Here is a 21961-nt window from a genome sequence, read left to right on the forward strand (position 1 = left end):
TGCCTTAACTGTTATTGCTGCTATAAAAAAGTGTAAAGGAGGCATTTTGACTATGAAATTTCATTTCATGGTCAATTGAATTTACTATATTGGAAAGAACTAAAGATGGAATCATAAAATAATTATGATATTCACATACACTTAAAGAACAATGCTTTCACGGACTGGCCTTGGGAGAGAGGACTCAATTTTTAATGCTTCTTTTGTAATGTATTGCTAATCACTAAAGCAGTTGAATTATTTCATTGATTTTTAAAAGGAGAAGTGCTTTAGCTAAGTGCAGGCTGTTGTCACGGTACGGACATAGACCTCATCACATTTACGGAGTGCCTTTCTGAAGTTTTGCTGAACCTGAGTGATATTTATTTTGGCTTGAAACAAACTAATCTTGTATTGAAAATTCTAGTCGGATTTCACCTTGAAGAAATGTCATGGGATTTTAAATCACAAATGTTGGAAAGAATAAAATGTACTTGGACAGAATTATGATGAATACAATGTGTCGTTGGCTTTGTTCTATGTACTACCTGACATGTTCACCTATAAACTTGAATTCAGAATCGCCAGAGGCATGGTTAAAAATAGGCTATGTCAAGGTTCTTCTAGATCTCCCTCCGGGTACCGAGTTGGCTGGCTTCATCATAATACTGCACAGCAGCTCCTTGGAGATTTGCCTTAGGAAGGTCACCAGAAAAATAATAAATAATACTTTATACATCATGCATTCGGTTTCCCGGTGTGTGCTGGATATTTCAGGATATTTCAGACCTTATCCAAGTAAGAAGTTTTATTATCCAAATGAATATGGCCGTCTGTTAAGGATTGCTGCGGTGAATTAAGACTATCACAGAAGGAGAGAAGCCAGCTCGTTCATGCTGTATCCAACCGGCTTCTCTTCAGAGCTTCACGGTTTTCCTTTAGAAAGACTGACAGCTTCGTCACATGACTGATGAGCCACATTTTTGTTGGCAACAAACACAACGTGTTTATCTTCCTTACCTTTATGCCATTATACGTAAAAACAGAAAGCTGGGAACAAAACAGGAGGGATTAAAAAGAGCCCAGTGATTAGCATTCATATTTCAACATATGCAAAGAAGGCCCTCGTAGTCGAAAGCAAATTGTGGAAAAATTGAACGTCGATGCGTTTGTGACTTCAGAGAACAACCTTGATTTTCTTGTGTGTGTGGTGGCGGGGGAGGGGATATGTGTATTTTGAAACAGGACGCGGCTGGCCAGTCAAAACCAACAGTATATTCTGGTTAAAAAAAAAAAAAAACAAAACTCTACCTCTAAGCATTATTGTCAGTACAGATGATCATCTGGAAATTATTTTAATCTCCAAAAGATTGCAATTTTAAAAATCTACAACGTGCGCTCCAAAGGGTTTGGTGGTGTGTTTTTTTTTTTTTTTTAACACCTCTCTATAATCTGCCCAGCCTGCTGAGTAGTACTGACATCAGTAGTACATCAATTTCAGAAAGTGGATTATTTTTACTAGACAGCCATTGTGACATATTGGGTCAGTCATAAATGAAAGATATTCATGCAAGCATGCAATACTTGTAATGAAGTCTCACTCTGACCTTCTGTATGATTGATTCTGTAATTTAGTTTTCTGAGGCAGTGCCTGAAATGAAATGAAATCATGTTGAACAAGTTTTGAATACCCACAGTGCACCAGGAGAAGAAAAATCAGCAGCCCTAGAGGCTTGAGAGAGCAGCTGAACGATTTATCTCTGTGCTATTATAGCCTTTGCCAGCGTTCAACATTTCTTTCTTTTTTTTTTTTTTTCTTATTTGGCTTAAGTACTTAATTCTGCAGGTAGCTGTAAATGGGAAAATAAAATGCTGTTCAGATTTAAAATGACAGGACAGGAGTATGTGCAGGGGACTGATAAAATATCTTGAATAGAACTGACCTTTCATGTAGCTGAAAGTTACTGGGGGATTCATCCTCATAATTACCATATAGATTATTTTTATTTCTTTCCTGCAATGAAACATTTCAGAGAGCAGTAGTGCTGATTGAATGAAAATTGAACTTGTTAACATTCTTTTCAGCTTAGCCTGTTGTACATAACAGAAGGTTAGCTTTGATGAATTTCAAAATTCTCTTTGATATCCAAGAAACAGACAGTAAAATAATTGTCTCTAGTCTGATATTTTGTATGCCCCCCAAAAGAGAATTTATAAAACACACTGATAATTCACATACTTTTTCTTCATACATTATATTTCATGTTTAGAGGACTGACATTCTTCTGTTTGATATTGCTTTGGATTTAATTGTGATACCGCATATTTATAGAAAATGCTACTCTCGTTTCTCTGGTCATATCAGACATCGTGTTAGGAAGTTGAAAAGGCAGGAAGTAAGGGAAGTGTATTGAAGTATGGGAGCCTCTGTACCTGTTAAGGAAAAAGAAAAGGAGTGATAAAAATCCTTTAGAAGATATGCGTGCAGAGAAGAAAATTAAAAGCGTTTAAAATATTCATAAGATTCTTAAGTCACACTCTGGACAGATACCACTTATAAGCAGAGAAATGGGGCTACAAGCAGAATAACACATCGAAAACTACCAGGCCTGTTTTCAAAGTTTTTCTCGCAATCATTGTTCTTATGGCTCTGATTTCAAAGTTGAATTATTTTCGTTTTTATAAAATGACTTTCATGCCATTTTTATACTTTAAGAAAAAATCTTATATTTAGAGAAATAGCAGACTTCCAATTAATACATTGTTTTAGCGATGTTGCTTAATGTGTTACAGATAAAACAGTTATTTCATGGGTCATTAGTATGTTTAACGCGTGGAACGTTCTATTAAAACAAGCCCTTATTATTGTTATGCACATGTTCATTGTCATTGTCAACAGAGTCTGCACAGCTACATGCCACAGGATAATTACCACGTAGCCATTGGAGGGACCGACAGTCTCTCATACAGATTGAATGATTACAGATTGAATGATAACGACGAGTTAGATATGTTTTTGGTCAAGTGATAGTCAAAAAAAGTATTTTTATTCTGAGTCAACAGTAGAAAAGGCACCAATTACCTCAACAGAACACCCACTTTGAGTGGAGTGGAACCTATCTATTTCAAGTCCAAATGTGAGCACATTGAAATGATATCAACCTTTAGCAGGTATTTGCTGAGACCTACCAAAGTGCCATATATTGTTCTCAATGATTAGAGAGTGATTATCCTATGTACAAAGTTGCTTTCTCAAATACCAGCATCTCTTCCAGGTCATCCAAAAATTCGCGGAGTCTGATAACTGCTTTAAAGGTTCTTCTCATCCACACTTTTAACTTAGCAATTACTACACCTTGACCATTGTGTGCCCCAAATACACAGGCCACAGGCATTTTTATGATCTGCCTTTCTTTGTAGAGCAAATAGCCTTGGCCCATGCATAGCTTAAAATAAATGTTCTTTTTTTTCTTTTTAAAGCTTTTTTATTTATTTATTTGACAAACAGAAATCACAAGTAGGCAGAGAGGCAGGCAGGGAAGCAGGCTCCCTGCTGAGCAGAGAGCCCGATGCAGGGCTTGATCCCAGGACCCTGGGATCATGACCTGAGCCGAAGGCAGAGGCTTTAACCCACTGAGCCACCCAGGTGCCCCTAAAATAAATGTTCTTTATTCTGTCTTTAAAGTTGAGTTAACTTCACGGTCATCCATTAAAAGGTGGAGCGTGTTCCAAACTTCTGCTAACCCCGGTTCGCGTGTGTGCAAAACATGACACGTGATCACTTGCCTGATTGATAACACTCAAGAAAAAGAATTGTTAGAAAGTCATGCCCTGATTTATTGCCCCGGATCTTGTTTTTAGCTTATATAATCTATAGCAACCTACTATATGGTGATACCGCCAGCACCTCCCAGTGGGACAGGGACAGGAGAGACAGCATTTTTTACATCGCTCAGATTGCCGAATAAAACTGGCGTGAGGGCTCAGACTTTTTTTGTAGAGGGATGAAGGTTATACTCCGTGCTATTGTCCCATTTCCTTTAATCGTGGCACCTGTCACTCTTTGAAGTGGCCTCCTTTGCCCATACACAGCCTGTCCCCTCCTCTTGCCTGTCTTGCCTCTTGCCAGGCTCGCACCCGGAACGGTATCTGGGCTAGAATACACTAGGAGCTCAGTAAGTGTTTTATCTGTTGCATATATGATGAATGAATGAAAGACTGCGTATTTGCTATTAAGAGCATAACTTGATTATTAAGTAAAAATGAAAGGCCATTTGAGGTATAAACAGCTGTAAACATGGAATTCCTCCTTGAACTTTTCTTTGGGGCCTGAATGAAATCAACAAGGAGCCGACTCCTTGGTAAAAGAAAGAAGTTACGGGGTCTACAGGTGCAAAACCATTAAGTGTTTTATGGCAAACTCTTAGAAATTTTATTTTGCTAAGAAACTATTAATTAACTTTCAGGAAGACTGTTTTTCACAAAACACTCATGTGTAGGTATGTTTGATTATAACCCTGAGGGTAGCTATTAAGGAAAAATTATCTATTTCAGGGCAGATATTTTGATGAAGTTAAGGTTTGTGGTATGTAGGTCTGTAATTATCCTTGGTATGCATTTGTCATAACAGTGTTTATTTCAGGGTTTACTGGGGTCAAGAATACACTAGCTGGCCGTGACGGTTGATTGTTGTTCATTTGGAGACAAAGTTTTAACATCGCTATAGGATGCAGTAACTTAAATAATTGAGTGTAAAATTACCGACCTGAATTTCGTATCTGTAGTTCTCTCATCTTTATTAATACAAAGCAATTTTATTACTGATAATTGTTTAATTGTTCCATTTCTCAAGAAATATTGATTAAAAAAACCACCCCAGTACAAATGTGTTTAGTCACACTCGCTAATATATTTGGGTTATTTGCTTCTTAATTAGGTGCTGTCTTCTGTTATGAAAACCTAACATTGGATCGTTATAGAGAATATTTATTTGTAAACGTGCACAGAAGATGCACATTAGATGTTTAACAATCTTTTATGGCAAAAATCAACCCAGAAGGAAGTAAGTGACACTGCCATGAGAAAAATAATGAATAAAATAGAGTAATCATGTGTGATACCTCAAATAAGGTATCAGTTCGAAAGCCTCCGTCTCGCATTTGCCAAAGAAACCCGAACCCAGTACTTGAGGCTGTGTAATTATACACTACTAAGCGTGCAGCACACAGATATTATAATAAATGCCAATGGAGGAGGGAAAGGGGTTTCACCCATGCACCAAGGAAATGCCATGAAGGACCGGCCCTTGCTCCAGGACTGGTAGAATGAGAAAGAACAGATTTAGTATGTAGAGGAGGTAGAGTTTTGTTGGCTGAGAAGGTAAGAGCAAACTGCCCATTTCCCACCCAGCCCCCTCCCACCCCCAGAATCCCAACATATCTTTATGATTCGTGTCCAAGGGTAATACCCCACTGTAATTTAGTGAGGACATTTTTCACCTTGCCAATTGCTTTCAGTCTTGTTTAAGTCCAGGAGAAAGTCTCAGTGTGGGGCTAATAAGTCTTCCACACCTCTTTTATCCTTTTTAAATAAGAGAAAGCAGAGGTCTGGCTCAGAGCCTTAGGCAGGCCCCTTATTTAGACAGACTACAACCGTGTTGTTTCCTTTTCTGGGTATTTATTTGGCATTCCGTTGGTCCACGTGTCCCTGGGTTTTAATTTATGCTAGTGATCCAAAGTTTTCCCTTTTCACATAAAATTATTCGGATTTTAACAGTTCACTCAAATAATTAATGTTCAGGAATAAACTGGATCTCAGGCAATTTAAGAAAATGAGAGACCACTACCAGAAATATCCATTCCATGGTTTCCTGTTTTAAGAAAAAAAGACAGAGAGGCTCTTACCAGGTGGAGAGAGAAGGGCATGTCAGCTGGGCACTCCCCGCACCAAGACGTGTGCAGACCATCAAAGCTCTGTTGAATTGTACTTATGGGCAACTAGAAAGCAGTGTGACTCCTCTTATCTTGTGAAGTCCATGGCCTGCCCGTTCAGAAAGACTTGGGTCCTCTTCAAAATGTAGGTTAAAGTGTTAGGATATATATTTATATTACTTATATTATGATCCAATAGCCCACCATTGATTTAGATGGGTTGCCCTGGAGGGGCGATCAATTAATATCTATTGGAATAAAACACCCTGCTAGATAGATAACCACCCTTTATACTTACCGTGACATCCTTCTACACTCTGAATAATATGCAGACTTCCTAGGATACACTGTCATTTTATAGCCATTCCTTGCCTCTCCAGTTTCATATCTAGTCCTGCTTTTCCTGGCCCGGTGACACTGGCCTCTCCTTTACTTCTTCGTGCACCGGGCCTTTACACATATTCTTCTCTGCCTTAGATGCTCTTCCCTCTTTTCTAGCTACGTAGCTTCTACTCTCCTCTTGCACCTTGGCTCTAGTGGGTCACCTCCTCGGGAAGCATTCCCACTTCTCCGTCCATTGCATTGCCCTCTTCACTTGGCCCACCCTGCTCCCACCGGTACTGGCATCCTTTCCATTTCTCAGGCATGCCAAGCTTTCTCCTACCTCAGACTTTGCACATGCTGTTCCCTCTGCCTGGAGCATGATTTCTTTCCCCTCCTTTCCTGGTTGGCTCCTCCTCTTCCTCCACACCCAAGATGTTTGCATTATAATTGCCTAATAAAGTAGTTCTCAAACGAGGGGCGTTTTGCCCCCCATCCTCAGGGGGACAATTGCCAGTGTCGAGAGACATTCTGATTGTCACAACCAGGTTGGAGAGGGGAGGTTCTGCCATCTTGTGTGTAGGAGGCACAGATGGTGCTAAGCAGTCTACTGTGCCCAAGATACTCCTCCCCCAATGAAGAATTATCCAGACCACAGTGTCAATCCTGGTGAGGTTGGGAAAAACCTTATAACATCAGAGGACAGAGTGAGACCAAGGAAAGAAGGAGTTTTTTCCCAAAGGATGAACAGTTTAGGAAATGATACAAGAGAACTCTAGATAGAAAATGTAATTGTGAAAGCTAGCATTCAGCTCTTACATCGGACATAATCATGGCAATCTCTTAGAACCCACTAGTTGCTTTGCCTTTCACTGATCATGGGTAAGTCTTTTAAGACTGAATTCAAATAGGGGAGAGGTAATGATTTTCAAAAATGCATTATATCTCTTAGGGCTTTATCGATGTTATATTTCCTTATTGGGTCATGACTACTAGGAGAAATTGCAAGCTATTTTTGAGGAATAGATATGAATTCTTCTTGCCTGTGCTTTGTCAATCTATTAATCCACTCTAAATTATGCTTCACTCGGGTAGTGTTTAAAAGAATCACATGCTGGTTTTCTAGTTTTCAAGGATTTGAGCAATCGGTCTATTGGTTTCTCTGGCCTGGCACATAACAGGTGCTCAGTAAGTACCTTTGAACTGTGCTGACATCTTTCTTTAAGTGGGAATCCTAAGATCAAAGGAACTATCTTTCAAAGGTTACCCTTTTTTATGGAAAACGATTGGAACTGTTAAGAGTCACCAACTTCCCCAAGGTAGTTGTGAATATTTGGCAGCCCTAAAGGAACTTGAATTTCTAAAAAGACCCTTTTACCATTAATCTCCTCATCCTGTAACCCTCACGCATAGGAAGTTATTATGGGACAGCTGTGGACCATGGCAAAAGCTAGCACATTTTGACATATCAGTGATGTGGTCAGGGGTTCCTTGAAAAGACTTCAGAGGCTCTTGGTGTGTTGTCCCATGGGAGGTCAGAAAGATGGGGCCCACATGTTTGCAGATGTGAAGGCTCTAAGCTGTGTCAGGCCTGGGCCTCACCACCAGTATGTTTCTTGAGTAGTGTTCCCCTGTCCCCACTGCAGAACATCCCCATTATTTCTCTCTTTTTAAAGTGAAATGTTAACGAGCATGCTCAACTTATAAAATAAATGAATACAGAGTGCTTTCATTGAAGGGCAAGGTGGGGAGGTGATGGTGGTAGAGAGCTTGGGGCCCCATTCATCTCTCTCTGTCAACACATGCCTCTACTGGTGGGCCATGGCTCCCTAGAGCACAGTTTTCGATCACCCTAGCTCCACAGAAGCTAGAAAGAGCTGATGAAGCCAAGAAAACGTACTTCCTGGCCTTCTGTTTGATGATGAGATTCATCTGGAATGCTGTAGATGTGGGACAAGTCAATCAAGTATCTGTACGTGCTGATTTTCATAGGTATTGGAGCAAAGCAACTTCTATGTTAATGAGAAAGTTGCATAAATCAGATCATCGTATCTCCCGGTCATGCCAGTCAGCTAATTTATTGTTTTACAGTCCAAATTAAAATACTTAATTCAAATGGACTCTGGAAGTTGCTTGTAAACACTTAAAACATCTAGATTTAAATAAGTCTGAAAAGACTTTTAAAGTGCATTCTGAAGAACACATATGGAGTGTAGAATGAAGGATAAGATAGCTTCAGGGGCTCCTGGCTGCCTCAGTCAGTAAAGCATGTGACTTTTGATCTTGGGGTTGTGAGTTCAAGCCCCATGTTGGGCATGGGGCCTACTTAAAAAATAATACTAAAACTTAGAAAAAAATAAAAAGAAGAGGGTAGCTTAATTGCCAGTAGTTGGAGGGTGGAAATGATGTAAGCAAGCAATGGTGGAACTTCAACAGAACATGGTAGAGTAAGGACGCCTTGAGTGGCTCAGTGGGTTAAGCGTCTGCCTTTGGCTCAGGTCATGATCCCAGGGTCCTGGGATCGAGTCCCACATCAGGCCGCCTGCCGAGCAGGGAGCCTGCTATCTCCCCTGCTTATGTGTTCTCTGTCTCTCTCTGACAAATAAATTACAAAAAAAAAAAAAAAAAAAATCTTGAGGGGCGCCTGGGTGGCTCAGTGGGTGAAAGCCTCTGCCTTTGGCTCAGGTCCTGATCCCAGGGTCCTGGGATCAAGCCCCGCATCGGGCTCTTTGCTTAGCAGGGAGCCTGCTTCCCTTCCTCTCCCTCTGCCTGTCTCTCTGCCTACTTGTGATCTCTGTCTTTCAAATAAATAAATAAAATCTTTAAAAAAAAATCTTGAAAAGAACATGGAAGAGTAGACAGCTCAAATTCTTGAGGAGAAAAAGCTATACGAGTAGTAGAATGCTAATCAAAAAGAAAAAAGAGGATGAACCGATAATGTAAAATCCACTTTTGTGATACAAGTCTGCGGAGGAACACCTGCCAATAGAATGTGATATTTTAGGAACAGTGAAAGAGGATATCGATACTGTCAGTGAGACAGAAAAGAGTGCGATTGTTCTAGTACATGTGACACATTTCTCCTGGGATGGCACAGCAATTTAATAACTCAAACTATTTAGGAATGGGAAGTTTATATATTTAAGATGTAACCCAAGCAATTAGCTATTCTGTTTTAATGGCTCATTGCTCTTTTTAGCTTTTCTTGACTCAAGTATTTTAGATTTTTTTAATTCATTTTGTGTTTTTATAAATGGAAGCATTTAAGATGCTCTTCTCTTCACCCTTCCTGTTCTACCCCTTATAATACAACCATTGTTAAAAGTTTAGATACTCCCTTTTTTTTTTTTAAAGATTTTATTTATTTATTTGACACACAGAGAGAGAGAGATCACAAGTAGGCAGAGGCAGGCAGAGAGAGAGGGGGAAGCAGGCTCCTCTGCTGAGCAGAGAGCCCAATGCGGGGCTCGATCCCAGGACCCTGAGATCATGACCTGAGCCGAAAGCAGAGGCTTAACCCACTGAGCCACCCAGGTGCCCCTAGATACTTCTTTAAAAAATAAAAAAATTAAAAAAAAAAAAAAAGAGAGAGGGGGGCTATACTCTGTAATTATTTTACAACTCATTTTTTTCAATTATGATAGCTGGGATATCACTCTAGGTCAGTGGTTCTCAGGTGAGAGAATTTTGTCCCTCAAGGGAAACGTCTGGAGATATTTGTGATTGCCATGACTGGTGGGGAGGGAGAAGTTGCTACTGGCATCTAATAGAGGCCAGGATTGCGGTCAACATCCCGCAAGGCAAAGGACAGCCCCACAACAAAGAATTATCTGGTTCAAAATGTCAATAGAACCAAGATTGGAAACCCTGTTCTAAGTCAATACACATAAATCTAATTCATTATTTTAAAAAGCCTCATAATACTTTGTAGTATGGTAGATCATAATTTATTCAACCAGTTTCGTATTGATAGCTATGGCTTCTTACTTAGTGGCATTTATATATTTAATATTAAGAAACCAAATGTTCCAATTTAGATATTTACAACTAATTTTGTTGCCTCTTTAAAAAGCAAAAATAAGTTACTGGAAAGACTCAAAAGAAGAACACTTAAAAATTTGTAGGCTTGTGTATAGAATTGGATTCTGGGTGACTGTGAGTCAAGAGAATTTGGTTTCAGTAAAAATCACAGACTCACACTTAATGACAAGTCTTAAAGTAAGTTGTTTGAAAGCATGTCTTCATTTTTTTGATTCTTTGGAATTAAAAAAAGAAGCAGCGGCAACAACTCTACAGCCTTTTACATGACTGCCAAAAACAGAAGACTACTTTTAAAGGGATTGCAGTAATTTTCAGAGAAGTTAATTCTGACGATCTCTACCTCCTCCTTATACATATTTTTAAAATCCATTAGCCCATTAAATCATGGTGGGTTGAAGGAAAGAAAACAAGGCAGGTTTAAGAAGAATAAAGTGATATCCAATTCCAAAGACATTGAATGACTTCCAGATGCCTCTGACAATGTAATTCAGAATTGGAATGACCCTCTGGTTAACCACAGAGGGTTTTATAGAAAGGGTGCCCTGAAGCAAACAGATGTTGGCTCTCTGCTGCCCTATGCCCATTCTACGTGTCAGATGCATTCCCAGAAGGATAAAATAAAGACTGGATTCACCTTCCTTCACAGAGCTGGGTCAAGGGGAATGGAGCTAGAAAGTGTGTGTGAGAAGGATGGAGGACTAGACCAACTGCTGAGCCAGAAAGGCCCGAGCCTCTGCTTCAACCCTTTCTTACCCATTTCCTCCATAAGAGTTGGACGTTTTCTTTCACTGCCAGGTCTTTTATTATTTTCTTTAAAAGTCATTCAGTGACAGTTCTAGAGTGAAATAGACTAATGAGACTGGACCATTTGGGCTTTGTGCTTTTGACCTTTCAACTTTTGGGGCATGAGTCCTTAGAGTTAATGAACAGGGACTATCATCCTGGAGTCGGTCAGACCTATCTAAGGAACCAGTGCTAACATTTTTCAGCTTGTTGATATTTGGGAAGACTAAGATCCCCCCCGCCATCCCCACCATTGTCTGTTGTCTTTTTAGGACCAGAGCCACACACAAGTGCCCCAGTACCGTCAGGATCACTCCTTGATCATGAGGTCCATCGTCCACATGACTGATGCTGCTCGCTCTGGGATCATGCCTCCCACTCAGCTCACCACCATCAACCAGTCTCAGCTCAGCGCCCAGTTGGGGTTGAATTTGGGAGGTGCCAGTATGCCACACACGTCTCCTTCACCACCAGCGAGCAAGTCTGCAACCCCTTCCCCTTCCAGCTCCATCAATGAAGAGGATGGTGATGAATCCAACAGAGTAAGTTGACTGACTGCCTTTGTTATGTCACTACCTAAGAATTTGGAATCACCCCATGCTGTGTCTTCGAATTTCACTCATGGTATTACCTTCTTTCTGCATTTGGCTAGCATTTAAATTCATGACAGTTTAATTTTTTTCTTCTCTCTTTTACTTGTTTTCTGTGAAAAAGCGTATTCCACTGGAAATTGGGAGATCTGGCTTCTCCTACCGGTTATAAGGCATTGAAATGTCACTTAACTCTTGTAGGCATGATTTTCCCATTCTGCGGAAGGGAGGACTTCCGCTAGATTCCCCAGGGGTTCTGAAGTGCTCTGCTTCTGAGTTAATGTTCATGTGGATAAGTTTCATCCAGTTAGTTGGCTGAGCCACTGTCATATTTGACAGCCTTACACCTTCTGTGTTGATCACTTAGTAAGTTATAATCGTTCCACATCTCTGCTTTTGTCATAGAGAATGATAATTCAAATATACATGGTTTGAAATCAAAACTTAATTTCAGGGAGGAATTTTCTGAATGCTTAGAAAGGTAATCTGTTTCATTAAAGTTACCTGTCCTGGGTACTTTCCTTTTTCATCATATTTTGTACACCTACTCTGTGCTTGACCTTTTACTTGGTTCTGGTGATATAAAGATTTATAAGAGAATTACTACCTGGGGGACTCCCCACTGGGGATGAAAAGCAATGTTTAATACTAGCTCCAGATGTGATTAGAGGTATAATTGATGTATCTTGGTGTGCTAAGATTGTAATCGATTCTGCTTGGGAGAGTGATTTGAGGAAGACTTTATTGAGAAGGTGATATTTGAATTAGGTCTAAGAGGATACATAAAAGTTTGTGAGGCAGAAGAGAGAGGCCAGCATTCTGGTCGAGGGAGCAGTGGAAGTACATGTCAATTTATGAGTATCATGAACAGTTTGATGTGGGGAAGAAAGAAATAGGAATTGAAGAAAGCAGTTGCTGAAATGTGGTAGCCTTTCTCCTGCAGGTAGTTGAGAGCTAATTAATTATTTGCATAGAGGAGGGGCATAAGCAACTTATGCTTTAGAAAGATGGCTTTGGCTGTGTCGAGAATGTATTACAGAGGGAGGGACTGGAGGAAAGGAAATGATCAACAGTTGCTATGAAGTGTTTCCTTTTAGCCAAGGAAGGAATGGACAGGAGGTACCAGATGAGTGAGACTTTTAAGTAAGAGGGAGAATCATGAGGTATTGGTAATCCACTGGGATTTGAAGGCATGAAAGATAAATGGGATTTTAGTATGAGAGCCAGCAAGGATTATTAGGGAATGAGAGAATCAGCCCAGAAATAGGAGTGTTACTTTTTCTCCCATGGAGAAGATGAGAGTTTGGCATGGTCTGGGTTGAAATCAAAGCAGCCATGTTTGAGTCTAGAACTCAGTTCATGGGGGGTAGGACTACACATTTGGGGATCATCAGCAACTAGATGTGAAGATATGGAAGTAATCGGGATTTCTCAGTGTGTGTAAGGAACAAGTCAAGGCCAGAGCCCTGGGCATCATTTATTTTTAAGTAGCAAATGGAAGAAGAGGAACTAGAGAGGGTTGAGAGTGAGGAAGAGGAGGGAAGGGAGGTAAGAATATATTGCAGGGATTGGAAGAAGAAGGGTTTGATCTGTTCTGACACATTAGCACCCCCTGGACATGTTAGCACCCCACTGGACATGTTAGCACCCCATTGGACATGTTAACACCTCACTGGACATGTTAGCACCTCACTGGACATGTTAGCACCCTGCTGGACACAGATGGGGGTCAATGCATTAATGTATTAACAGTCTCTGCTCACAGATTTCTGTGAAGGTGACCTGAGAACAATGATTATAAAGAAACTCAAGAGATGTGAAAAAGGCCCTGCTAAGTTACAACTGGCCAGGACACAAGTCACATGGATTCCTTTCATTTCACTCACATTGCCACAGATCTTCTACTCACTTTTGTACCACTCTGAAATTGTCCTGGCTAAGGAGAACCTTATCTTACTCCGTTGTAAGCAAGGGTCTAGGTTTTGTGTAAAGGCACAGAATCCAATTGGTCATCTTCCAAGCACCTGAGCTGAGAAAGAAAGATTAAAATCATCATTGAGGGTAAACTCCACCTTCCCCCTTCCCCAACGCTCAGGTTTCCTTTGGAGAATTAATTCTGAGCTTTTGTTTAAACTGTGAGATTCTTCATTTCAGGTTTACTCTTCAAAGGTAATGATGATTAGGTCAAGTCATGGTTATCCAAGGGAAATATCAAAGGTTGTCACCATGGAATGCTGGTTTACAGAGAGAGAGATCAAGCTGTTTTTCTTTTGGAAAGGCTGCCCTGGAAATTACTCTCACCTTGCCATCAGTTGGGGCATTGTTGGTGCCAACAGTATCAACTTTTCTTCCAGGAAAACAGTATAGTTGTTGGACTCAATTAGAAAAATCTGTGTCCCTATATATATATTTTTTCCTATGGGGCTAAAGTGATATTTTTCACTAAAGGAAAACTTGGCCCCTGTTCAGTCTCTAACTGAAAAGAATCCGAGTCTCTTAAAAGTTCAGATTCATTAACTAGAAATAAATAAGACTCATTTATCCTGAGAATTTAGAGAAAAAAAAAAAAAGACCATTATTGAAAATGATTGAATTAATCGTGAGTTATGAAAGATGGCATTTTGGAAGAGAGTTGAGATATGGCTTACCACCATTGGAGGTGTGTAAACTACTTGTGTGAAGTACACAGTTGTTATGACTCGAGGGGGGTTCACGGAGAAGTAGACTTGTGGCTCCCCCCCATCTTGAGGGTTCAGAGCTCTCAGAGACAAGTTATTTCACAGTCTTCTCCTTAAGAATTTTAGTAATCAGATTCAGTTCCAAATGACTCTCATTCAGGAGGTAATGATACTCTCGGAAAATTTGAATTTAGGATCCGAGATTCAAGGCCATTAAAAACCAATCTGTTAGTAACTTGAGTCTATCTCTGTTGATCTTCCCCACGGCTGGCTTTTAAAACCGATTTTTGTCACACATTTCAGCTTTCCCGATGAAGTTAGCTACAAAATGATCTTCAGTTCAGTCCTGTTGTAATCTAGGGAGACAATGCAAGGCTGATAAATTTTCCCTCCTGCCTCTCTTAATAAGTATATTATATGATCACTGAAATTAGATGATGGGAGTAGCAGGTGAATCTGGAGCTCCAGGGTATATGAACGTGGGGAGTTATACCCAGGTCATTTCTGTGGCCTTGATCTCAGAGCGTACCTATGGTAACTATGTGTGAGGCACTTACTGTCCCTGTGGCAGTCAGCTTCTGAACAGAGTTACTTTCCGTGGGACTGTTTTCTTATCAGTCTTCTTTTCAGCCTTGGTGATTTTAACAATCATTGCACTCTTAGAGGTTTTTAATTTTAAAGAAGAAAATTTCCTCTCTATCTCCAGTTGAAGGAATTTTGACATTTTTTATAGTTCTTGTTAGCCTATTGTTTCGAACGTTATCATGACTTAAAGAAATAAAGATGACTTTTCTTTTATTGTGCAAGCTCGGGGATTGTAGCTAATTTCCGCTAGTTTCTGGAGACCCATGAGCAAGGTAACGTTCTGGTAAAATAAAAAAATGAAACCTTGCGAAAGTCGATTCACGTGACTATGGCCAGGGACCTCATTTAAAATATCTGGATAAGATCAACATCCTAAATTACTTACAGTTACTTCTGAAGCCTCTGAAAATGTAAAATATTGTATGTGTACACATGGAATGCATACACACACACACACACACACGTGCACACATACGCACGCACGTCTTTGCCTGGTACAGAGACTGTTCTGTTTTTCATTACTCATAATTGCTATTTAGAGCATATGTTGTGAGTGTATTGAAGATACTTCTGGGTCTCATTAATCAATGTTCTAAATGCTAATCTCTGCTGTCCAGTTAACTCTAAGAAAACTCACCCCTCCCCTGCTTTTGCTGGGGACTCCTCTATTGATGAATCAGCTAAACAAAACAAAGCCTTCACAGTACAGTTGCGGACCTGGGTAGGTCTTGCCACCTTCTCTGCAAGGACATTCTAAAAAGTGAATTTTCTTCCTGCTTTGCAGGCCATTGGAGAGAAAAGAGCTGCTCCAGATTCTGGCAAGAAGCCCAAGACTCCAAAGAAAAAGAAAAAGAAAGACCCCAACGAGCCCCAGAAGCCAGTGTCAGCATATGCCCTGTTTTTCAGGGACACACAGGCTGCAATTAAAGGGCAAAACCCCAATGCCACCTTTGGAGAGGTCTCAAAAATCGTGGCATCCATGTGGGACAGCCTTGGAGAAGAACAAAAGCAGGTAAGGTAAAGACCCAGCACGGCCATATAGGAAAAAGTCACGAGTATTTCCTGGACTTTTTTCCTTTCCTTTCCTTTCCTTTTCTTCCTTCCATTCTTTCTTTTTTCTTTCTTTCTAAGATTTTATTTATTTATTTATTTGAGAGAGAAAGAGAGCATGAACGGGGGCAGAGGGAGCAAAGGGGAGAGGGAGAAGCAGACTCCCCACTGATCAGGAAGCCCCATGTGGACTTGATCCTAAGACCCTGGGATCATGACCTGAGCCAAAGGCAGACGCTTAACTTAAGCCTGAGCCACCCAGGCACCTCTCTTATATCTTTCCTGCATGAACGTTCACTTAATATGACTGTTTCTCATCAAGGCCTTTCTAAGCTATGGAATTTAGAAACACAGTTGAGTAAATCCAAGCCCCTCCCCAGTTATATGGATTTCTCGGTCCCCCTTAAGGGTGCGTGTTCAGAACCCATTCAGAGGAGAAATGGGGAAATTCAGGTGGCATCCTGCACACCTAAATTTTGATGATCATCTTTTCATTTTAAGTAATGTGAAATTTGCCCCCTTTGTTCAGAAAGGGCACTACAAAGGGATTAGGTCCATCCTGCTTGTCTTTTCTTTGATAATCTCTCTAAACCCTTATGCCATCCTGGTGGGTCTCCAAACTTTGAACCCAACTCCTTGAGTCTCACTACCATCACTGGGCATTTGAAATTTTATTCCAAGGTCATTGAAAAGCTCAGCCATATGAGAGGTATTGAGTGATTAGCCAAGCTGGCAGGAGATACTTCCTTAGGGTCTGGACTCCTGGGCTTCCCCTTACAGCATCTCCACCACAAACAGAGAGGAAGAATGGCTTCTTTGCTCCTTGTGTGAAACTCCCAATGACCATTAGTAGGAATGGACGTTCCATGTCCTCAGATGACTGGACCTCTCTTTAGAGAGGTCTAATAAAATAGAATCACCATCTTAGAAATGAACATGGGGAAATCCTTGATTTTTCTTTACAAATCATGACCTCATTCCTACTAGCTTGGGATGGTGCAGTGCAGCTGTAGAATTTGACCATTTATTGTTGTATGTGGCACACTGATTTTCTGTCCCCAGAATGTAATCCTAAGGGGACTGGCAGACTCCTACCTCTTTTATCTCTGGAAAGATGGTTGCATTTTGGTCTAACAGACGGCCATCAGACACCGTTAAGAAAAGGAAGCGCCCATCACATTTAATATATTGGGACTTGTTTATGTAACTCATTGGCCTCACTAACGGAAATTTCTCATTCCTGACTTTTTTTTTCCTTCCAAAGAAACCCAAGGTGGTTTCATCTTTTCTCTTGTGCCTTCACAACATGTACCTGTTGTGGCTGTTCTTTAAATCCTCTGATTTGGTGCAGGTTAGAAATGTGTATGAGGGAAAGGAGGCACTGATGGAGAAACTTGAGATTTTCTATAATTTCAACGTTGGTAGCCAATTTGACTCTTCTTACACCTTTCCTCCTGCCCTAGCGCAAGGCCTTCCACTGTTTCTCTCAAGGCATCTGTGCTACAACTGGAAATCTTGTTTCCGTTTATCATCGGAAACATCAAGATTGTGCTCTGATGAGCATGGCAGGGTTTTGTTTTAATATGTCTCTGTGTGTGTGTGTGTGTGTGTGTGTGTGTGTTCACATTTGAAAATCGAAGCCACACAGACCAACTTTTTCGGTGAGTTCAGTTGTGACCTCATTTGCGCGGCTGTGATTTTATGGCTGAGAAACTGTATGCTAAAGGTGGTGCTAATTGTGGTCTTTTTTTAATAGGTGTATAAAAGGAAAACCGAAGCTGCCAAAAAGGAGTACCTGAAGGCCTTGGCCGCATACCGGGCCAGCCTCGTTTCTAAGGTAAGCCTGTGTGGGGATGGCGTGTCTCTGAGTCACGGCGTTGAGAACACCCCCCGGGTGTTGAAAACATCAAGGCAGCTCCCCTTAGAGTTGACCAAAAAAAAGGCATCTTGGACAACTCATAAACTCGTTTCCATGAGAGATGACCACAGTGATGGCCCAAAAAGTAGGAGTTGATGGAGGCTGCTGAATCTGAGTTGTTTCCAGAAGATTCTGTGGTCTTTCTTTCTGCGTGTTGAAACTATTTAACAGACACAAAGAGGTTTTTAATAGCCTCTTTATCTTTGCTTTTTGTCGGGGACTGAGATCTATGCGAATGTCCTCTGTTTAAACAGGTGGTGTTTTGGTCATATTTGGGACATCCTAAAGTAAATTCTCCAATGGTTATATTATTGTAATAGGAGGTGTCGCATTTTTGACCAAACTGTTCCCCATCAGATAAATAAATAAACCTCATGATTATTTAAAATAAAATTATGCTCCAAGTACTTAAAAAAAAAAAAGACATGTATATGTATTTTACATAGAGTATGAAATGGACCTTGATGTATTATAAAATGCACCAGTATCCCAAAGCAAATGTCAGTCTAGATTATTATTACCTTGATCCAAAAGGAGCATGAGCTATTAGGTTATATTTTAATATTTAATTAACTTTGTCTTTGGCCTTCCTAGAATTTAGAGAGGCTTTGGGGAGAATAACTTGAACTAATGTTTTTGCTCTTGATGTATTTCCTCTGGCAATCGGGCATTCCATTCCATTGTCTTGTGCCTTGCCTCCGGTAGCACATAGGGCTGCAAGGCATGGTAGGCGTTGCCAGCAAAGCCATTTAGAAAGGGTGTCATTCCTTTTTTTCTCTTCCTCACCTGAGCTGCTTCTTCTTTATATTAAGATGTACCATTGGCAGCTGCTCAAATCAGATCAGGAGAGGTCCTCCCTTTTTTCCACTGCCAGCTGTTAGGACACCTTCCACTTCATTAGAAAGAGAAAACATTCATCAGGTCAATGGTAAAACCTTTTTCTGAGGCGCTGCAAGACCCATCGTGTAAGATGTACCAGTCCTGGCCTCAGATTTGCATATTGGCAGACAACAGCCGAATGTGTGGGCTACAGATGTTAAGAAGGGAGGTATATAGTTGGCTAATGAGATGGGGTGACGTGAATAGGAACAGTGTACATGTACTTCCTAAGTGGATCATTTATTCATTCATTTACCCAGAAGCAGGAATAGGTGATCTTTGTGCATTAGAGCATGAATAATTGACCACACATGGATTTCAGCCAAGAGCGGGTATCTCAAAAGGCATTCGGGAGACAGCAACCACGATTGGACTCATCGAGTCTGTCACTGAGGTGGAAGGGGTACTGTGAAAGTTACATATGGGTTCCAGAATCAGAATTCAGAAGTAGCTCCGAATGGAAGTCAGAGATTCCCGAAAACCAGTAAGATGGAATTTAAAAGGAAAAAATCTAAAATAGTGTTTGATGGGGTTTTTTTGTTTAGTTTTGTTTTGTTTTTCATTAAATTAGCGCAGTTTGAGAGCATCCTTAATTTATATTCAGAGCCCTAGCAGGAACTAAAATAGTCCTTGAGGTAGATGTTCTGAATAATTTCAGTCTGAACCAAACATATGAGATAGCGTCCAAAGTGGTGAGCTCACATGAAGCAGTACCATTGTTCAGCGTGGTGATGAGACCACATCTGAAGAATTCGTTCTGTTTTGGCCCCTACAATTTAAAAAGGAATGGTAACCAGCCGAAAGCCCTTCTGGAGGGTTGCCTCCACGATGGTAAGGACTGAAAATCAGACTATATTCAAATAATTGAAAGAATCATGGGGGCAAGGACTCGGGGGCATGTGATCTTGGTCCTCAAGTTAAAGGCCATCATGTGGGAAGCCCAAGTTTGAACTCTGTGCCCCAGATAGAAGATCTCATCCAAGCAATGAGGTCACAGGCAGCAAAAATTCAATGTTCATTAGAAATCGTGAGTAGGGTTGCATCATACGTGCATTTAACATTTGCCCCTACATTCAGAGCCTGGGCCCCTCTCTTAAGATCTGTCTGTACTATATTACTTTTTTTTTTTAAGATTTTATTTTATTTATTTGACACAAAGAGGGAGAGATCACAAGTAGGCAGAGAGGGAGGCAGACAGAGAGAGGGAAGCAGGCTCCCCACTGAGCAGAGAGCCCAATGCGGGGCTCGATCCCAGGACCCTGAGATCATGACCTGAGCCGAAGGCAGAGGCTTTAACCCACTGAGCCACCCAGGCGCCACTGTACTATATTACTTTTAATCTTCCCAACAACCAACAAAAATTAATAGGAGTCTAATAGTAAAACATAAGGGAGTAAACCTGGCAGGCAAGCAAGACCTCTTTCATCTACTCATTTCTATTTGCCCCTAGGGTGGCATCTGAAAGGCACACGGGTATGATTGCCCAGGTGTCTAAATATAGATTCCCTTGTAGTTTCATACTAATACTAGCTGGGTGATTTTTAAACATTAGAGTATATAAGAATTATTTTCTTGTGAATATGTACCACACTGTGTGTATTTTACCTTACGGGTGATTTAACGGTTTTTTAAGATGGTGAATGAGTCCTTGCAGGTTTCTTCTTACCCTAAGGCTTTAGTATGTGCCCCTCCAGTAGGCATGCGAGGCCACCAAGCCTCTGCACGAAACCAGAGAGCTGTCCATGGGTGCATGGTGCTTTACAATGATAATGTGTTCAAACAGAAGCCATTAGCGATGGCTTCTCCCACACTGAGTGATTTCCAATACAAGATCACCTCGCAGGTTCCTTCTCACAGTAGATTTTTAAAATGTGAGTAATACAAATCTGGAAGTAAGCATTCTGTATCACTGACGAGACTGGATATCAGCTCGATGCCTCCAGAAACACCTAATTCTGTGATGAATAAGAAAAAATAGTAAGCACAATTATGTCCATCACCGTTGCATGAGTATAAGTATTTATATTTGTGGCTGCATTTGCGTATGTTCAGTGCAGAATGTAATAGGTCATTTCTCTCTGTCGTTGAGCCTCACATCAGATCAGTTATTCTTATCCTGTGAGAGGTTATGGAGTCACCTGAGCACTGAACATTCTCCCCTCATCTAGGACTCCTGTGATAAATTGTGGAGATCTTTGAAAATACCGGGTCAGCTAAAAACAATTTCTTATATTTCTTATACTTCCATTTAGTATCTCTGCAGAATTGAGTTACATTTTTCTTACATTCACGTGAGCACGGTCCCACACTGCTATGCCCGTGCAGAGCCCTGATGTTTTCGAGTCGTGGTTTTCTGAGAATAGTAACTGTTAATTCATAAAAATTACTCACATATGCTAAATGCTTCTGTAGACCAGGCCCTATTCTAAATGCTTAACAAATATGAGTCAGTTTAATGCTTAAAACCTCTATGTAAGGTAAATGCCATAGAACCCCATTTTGTAGGTAAGGAAAGTGTGGAACAGATGGGCGCATTAAGTTGCCCAAAGTCACAAAGTTGTTAAGTAGTTGAGCGCGACTGGAACGCAGGCAGTCAATACTCTGTTGTTTTTCAATATGCTTCTTAGTGATGCAGGTCAGCTCAGACTTAACTGCTGAAGAAGTATATCAGCCACCTTTTGCTACATCATGCTGTGTAACAACCAGCCCCAAAGACTCCCAAAACAGAGGAGTCTTTATCTCAGAGGGTACCAGAGAACTGGCTAGTTGCGCAGTCTTGGCCCCACAGGATCTGCTGGTCCTGCTTCTCAGTCTGCAGTCAGCCTGGAGGTTGGTGGGGGCTGGGCTGACTTCCGAGTGGTGACTGGGCCGTATGTCCCTTACCACACACATGGTGATGGCGGATTCCCAGAGCGATTAGAAGGGACCAGGCTCGGCCAAGATCCCAGGGGTGGGGGATTTCACTCTCCCTCTGGGGAGAGGAAGCTAAAAAGTCACATGACCAGAGACTTGGGTCTAGGGAAGAATGAGTAACGGCAGTCATGTTTTAAAAATCCATTTACAGGGGTACCTGGGTGGCTCAGTTGGTTAAGCCACTGCCTTTGGCTCAGGTCATGATCCCGGAGTTCCGGGATCGAGTCCCACATCAGGCTCCAGCTCCACGGGGAGTCTGCTTCTCCCTCTGACCTTCTCCCCTCTCATGCTTTC

General features: G+C 41.0%; 1 protein-coding gene across 4 annotated transcripts in view; it reads left to right on the forward strand.

Annotated features, from left to right (window-relative positions):
* TOX3 (TOX high mobility group box family member 3) overlaps positions 1 to 21961 on the forward strand; it is a 107659-nt gene that overhangs the window by 83547 nt on the left and 2151 nt on the right. For all 4 annotated transcript variants that reach the window (XM_032854484.1, XM_032854483.1, XM_032854482.1 and 1 more), the window contains exons 4-6: positions 11327 to 11596; positions 15692 to 15919; positions 17714 to 17794. In XM_032854484.1, coding sequence (XP_032710375.1) covers positions 11327 to 11596; positions 15692 to 15919; positions 17714 to 17794 — 579 coding nt within the window. The remainder of the gene's footprint in view (positions 1 to 11326; positions 11597 to 15691; positions 15920 to 17713; positions 17795 to 21961) is intronic.

The sequence above is a fragment of the Lontra canadensis genome, unplaced genomic scaffold, assembly GCF_010015895.1.
Source record: "Lontra canadensis isolate GAN:19392208 unplaced genomic scaffold, GSC_riverotter_1.0 scaffold8, whole genome shotgun sequence".
Classification (NCBI taxonomy): Eukaryota; Metazoa; Chordata; class Mammalia; order Carnivora; family Mustelidae; genus Lontra; species Lontra canadensis.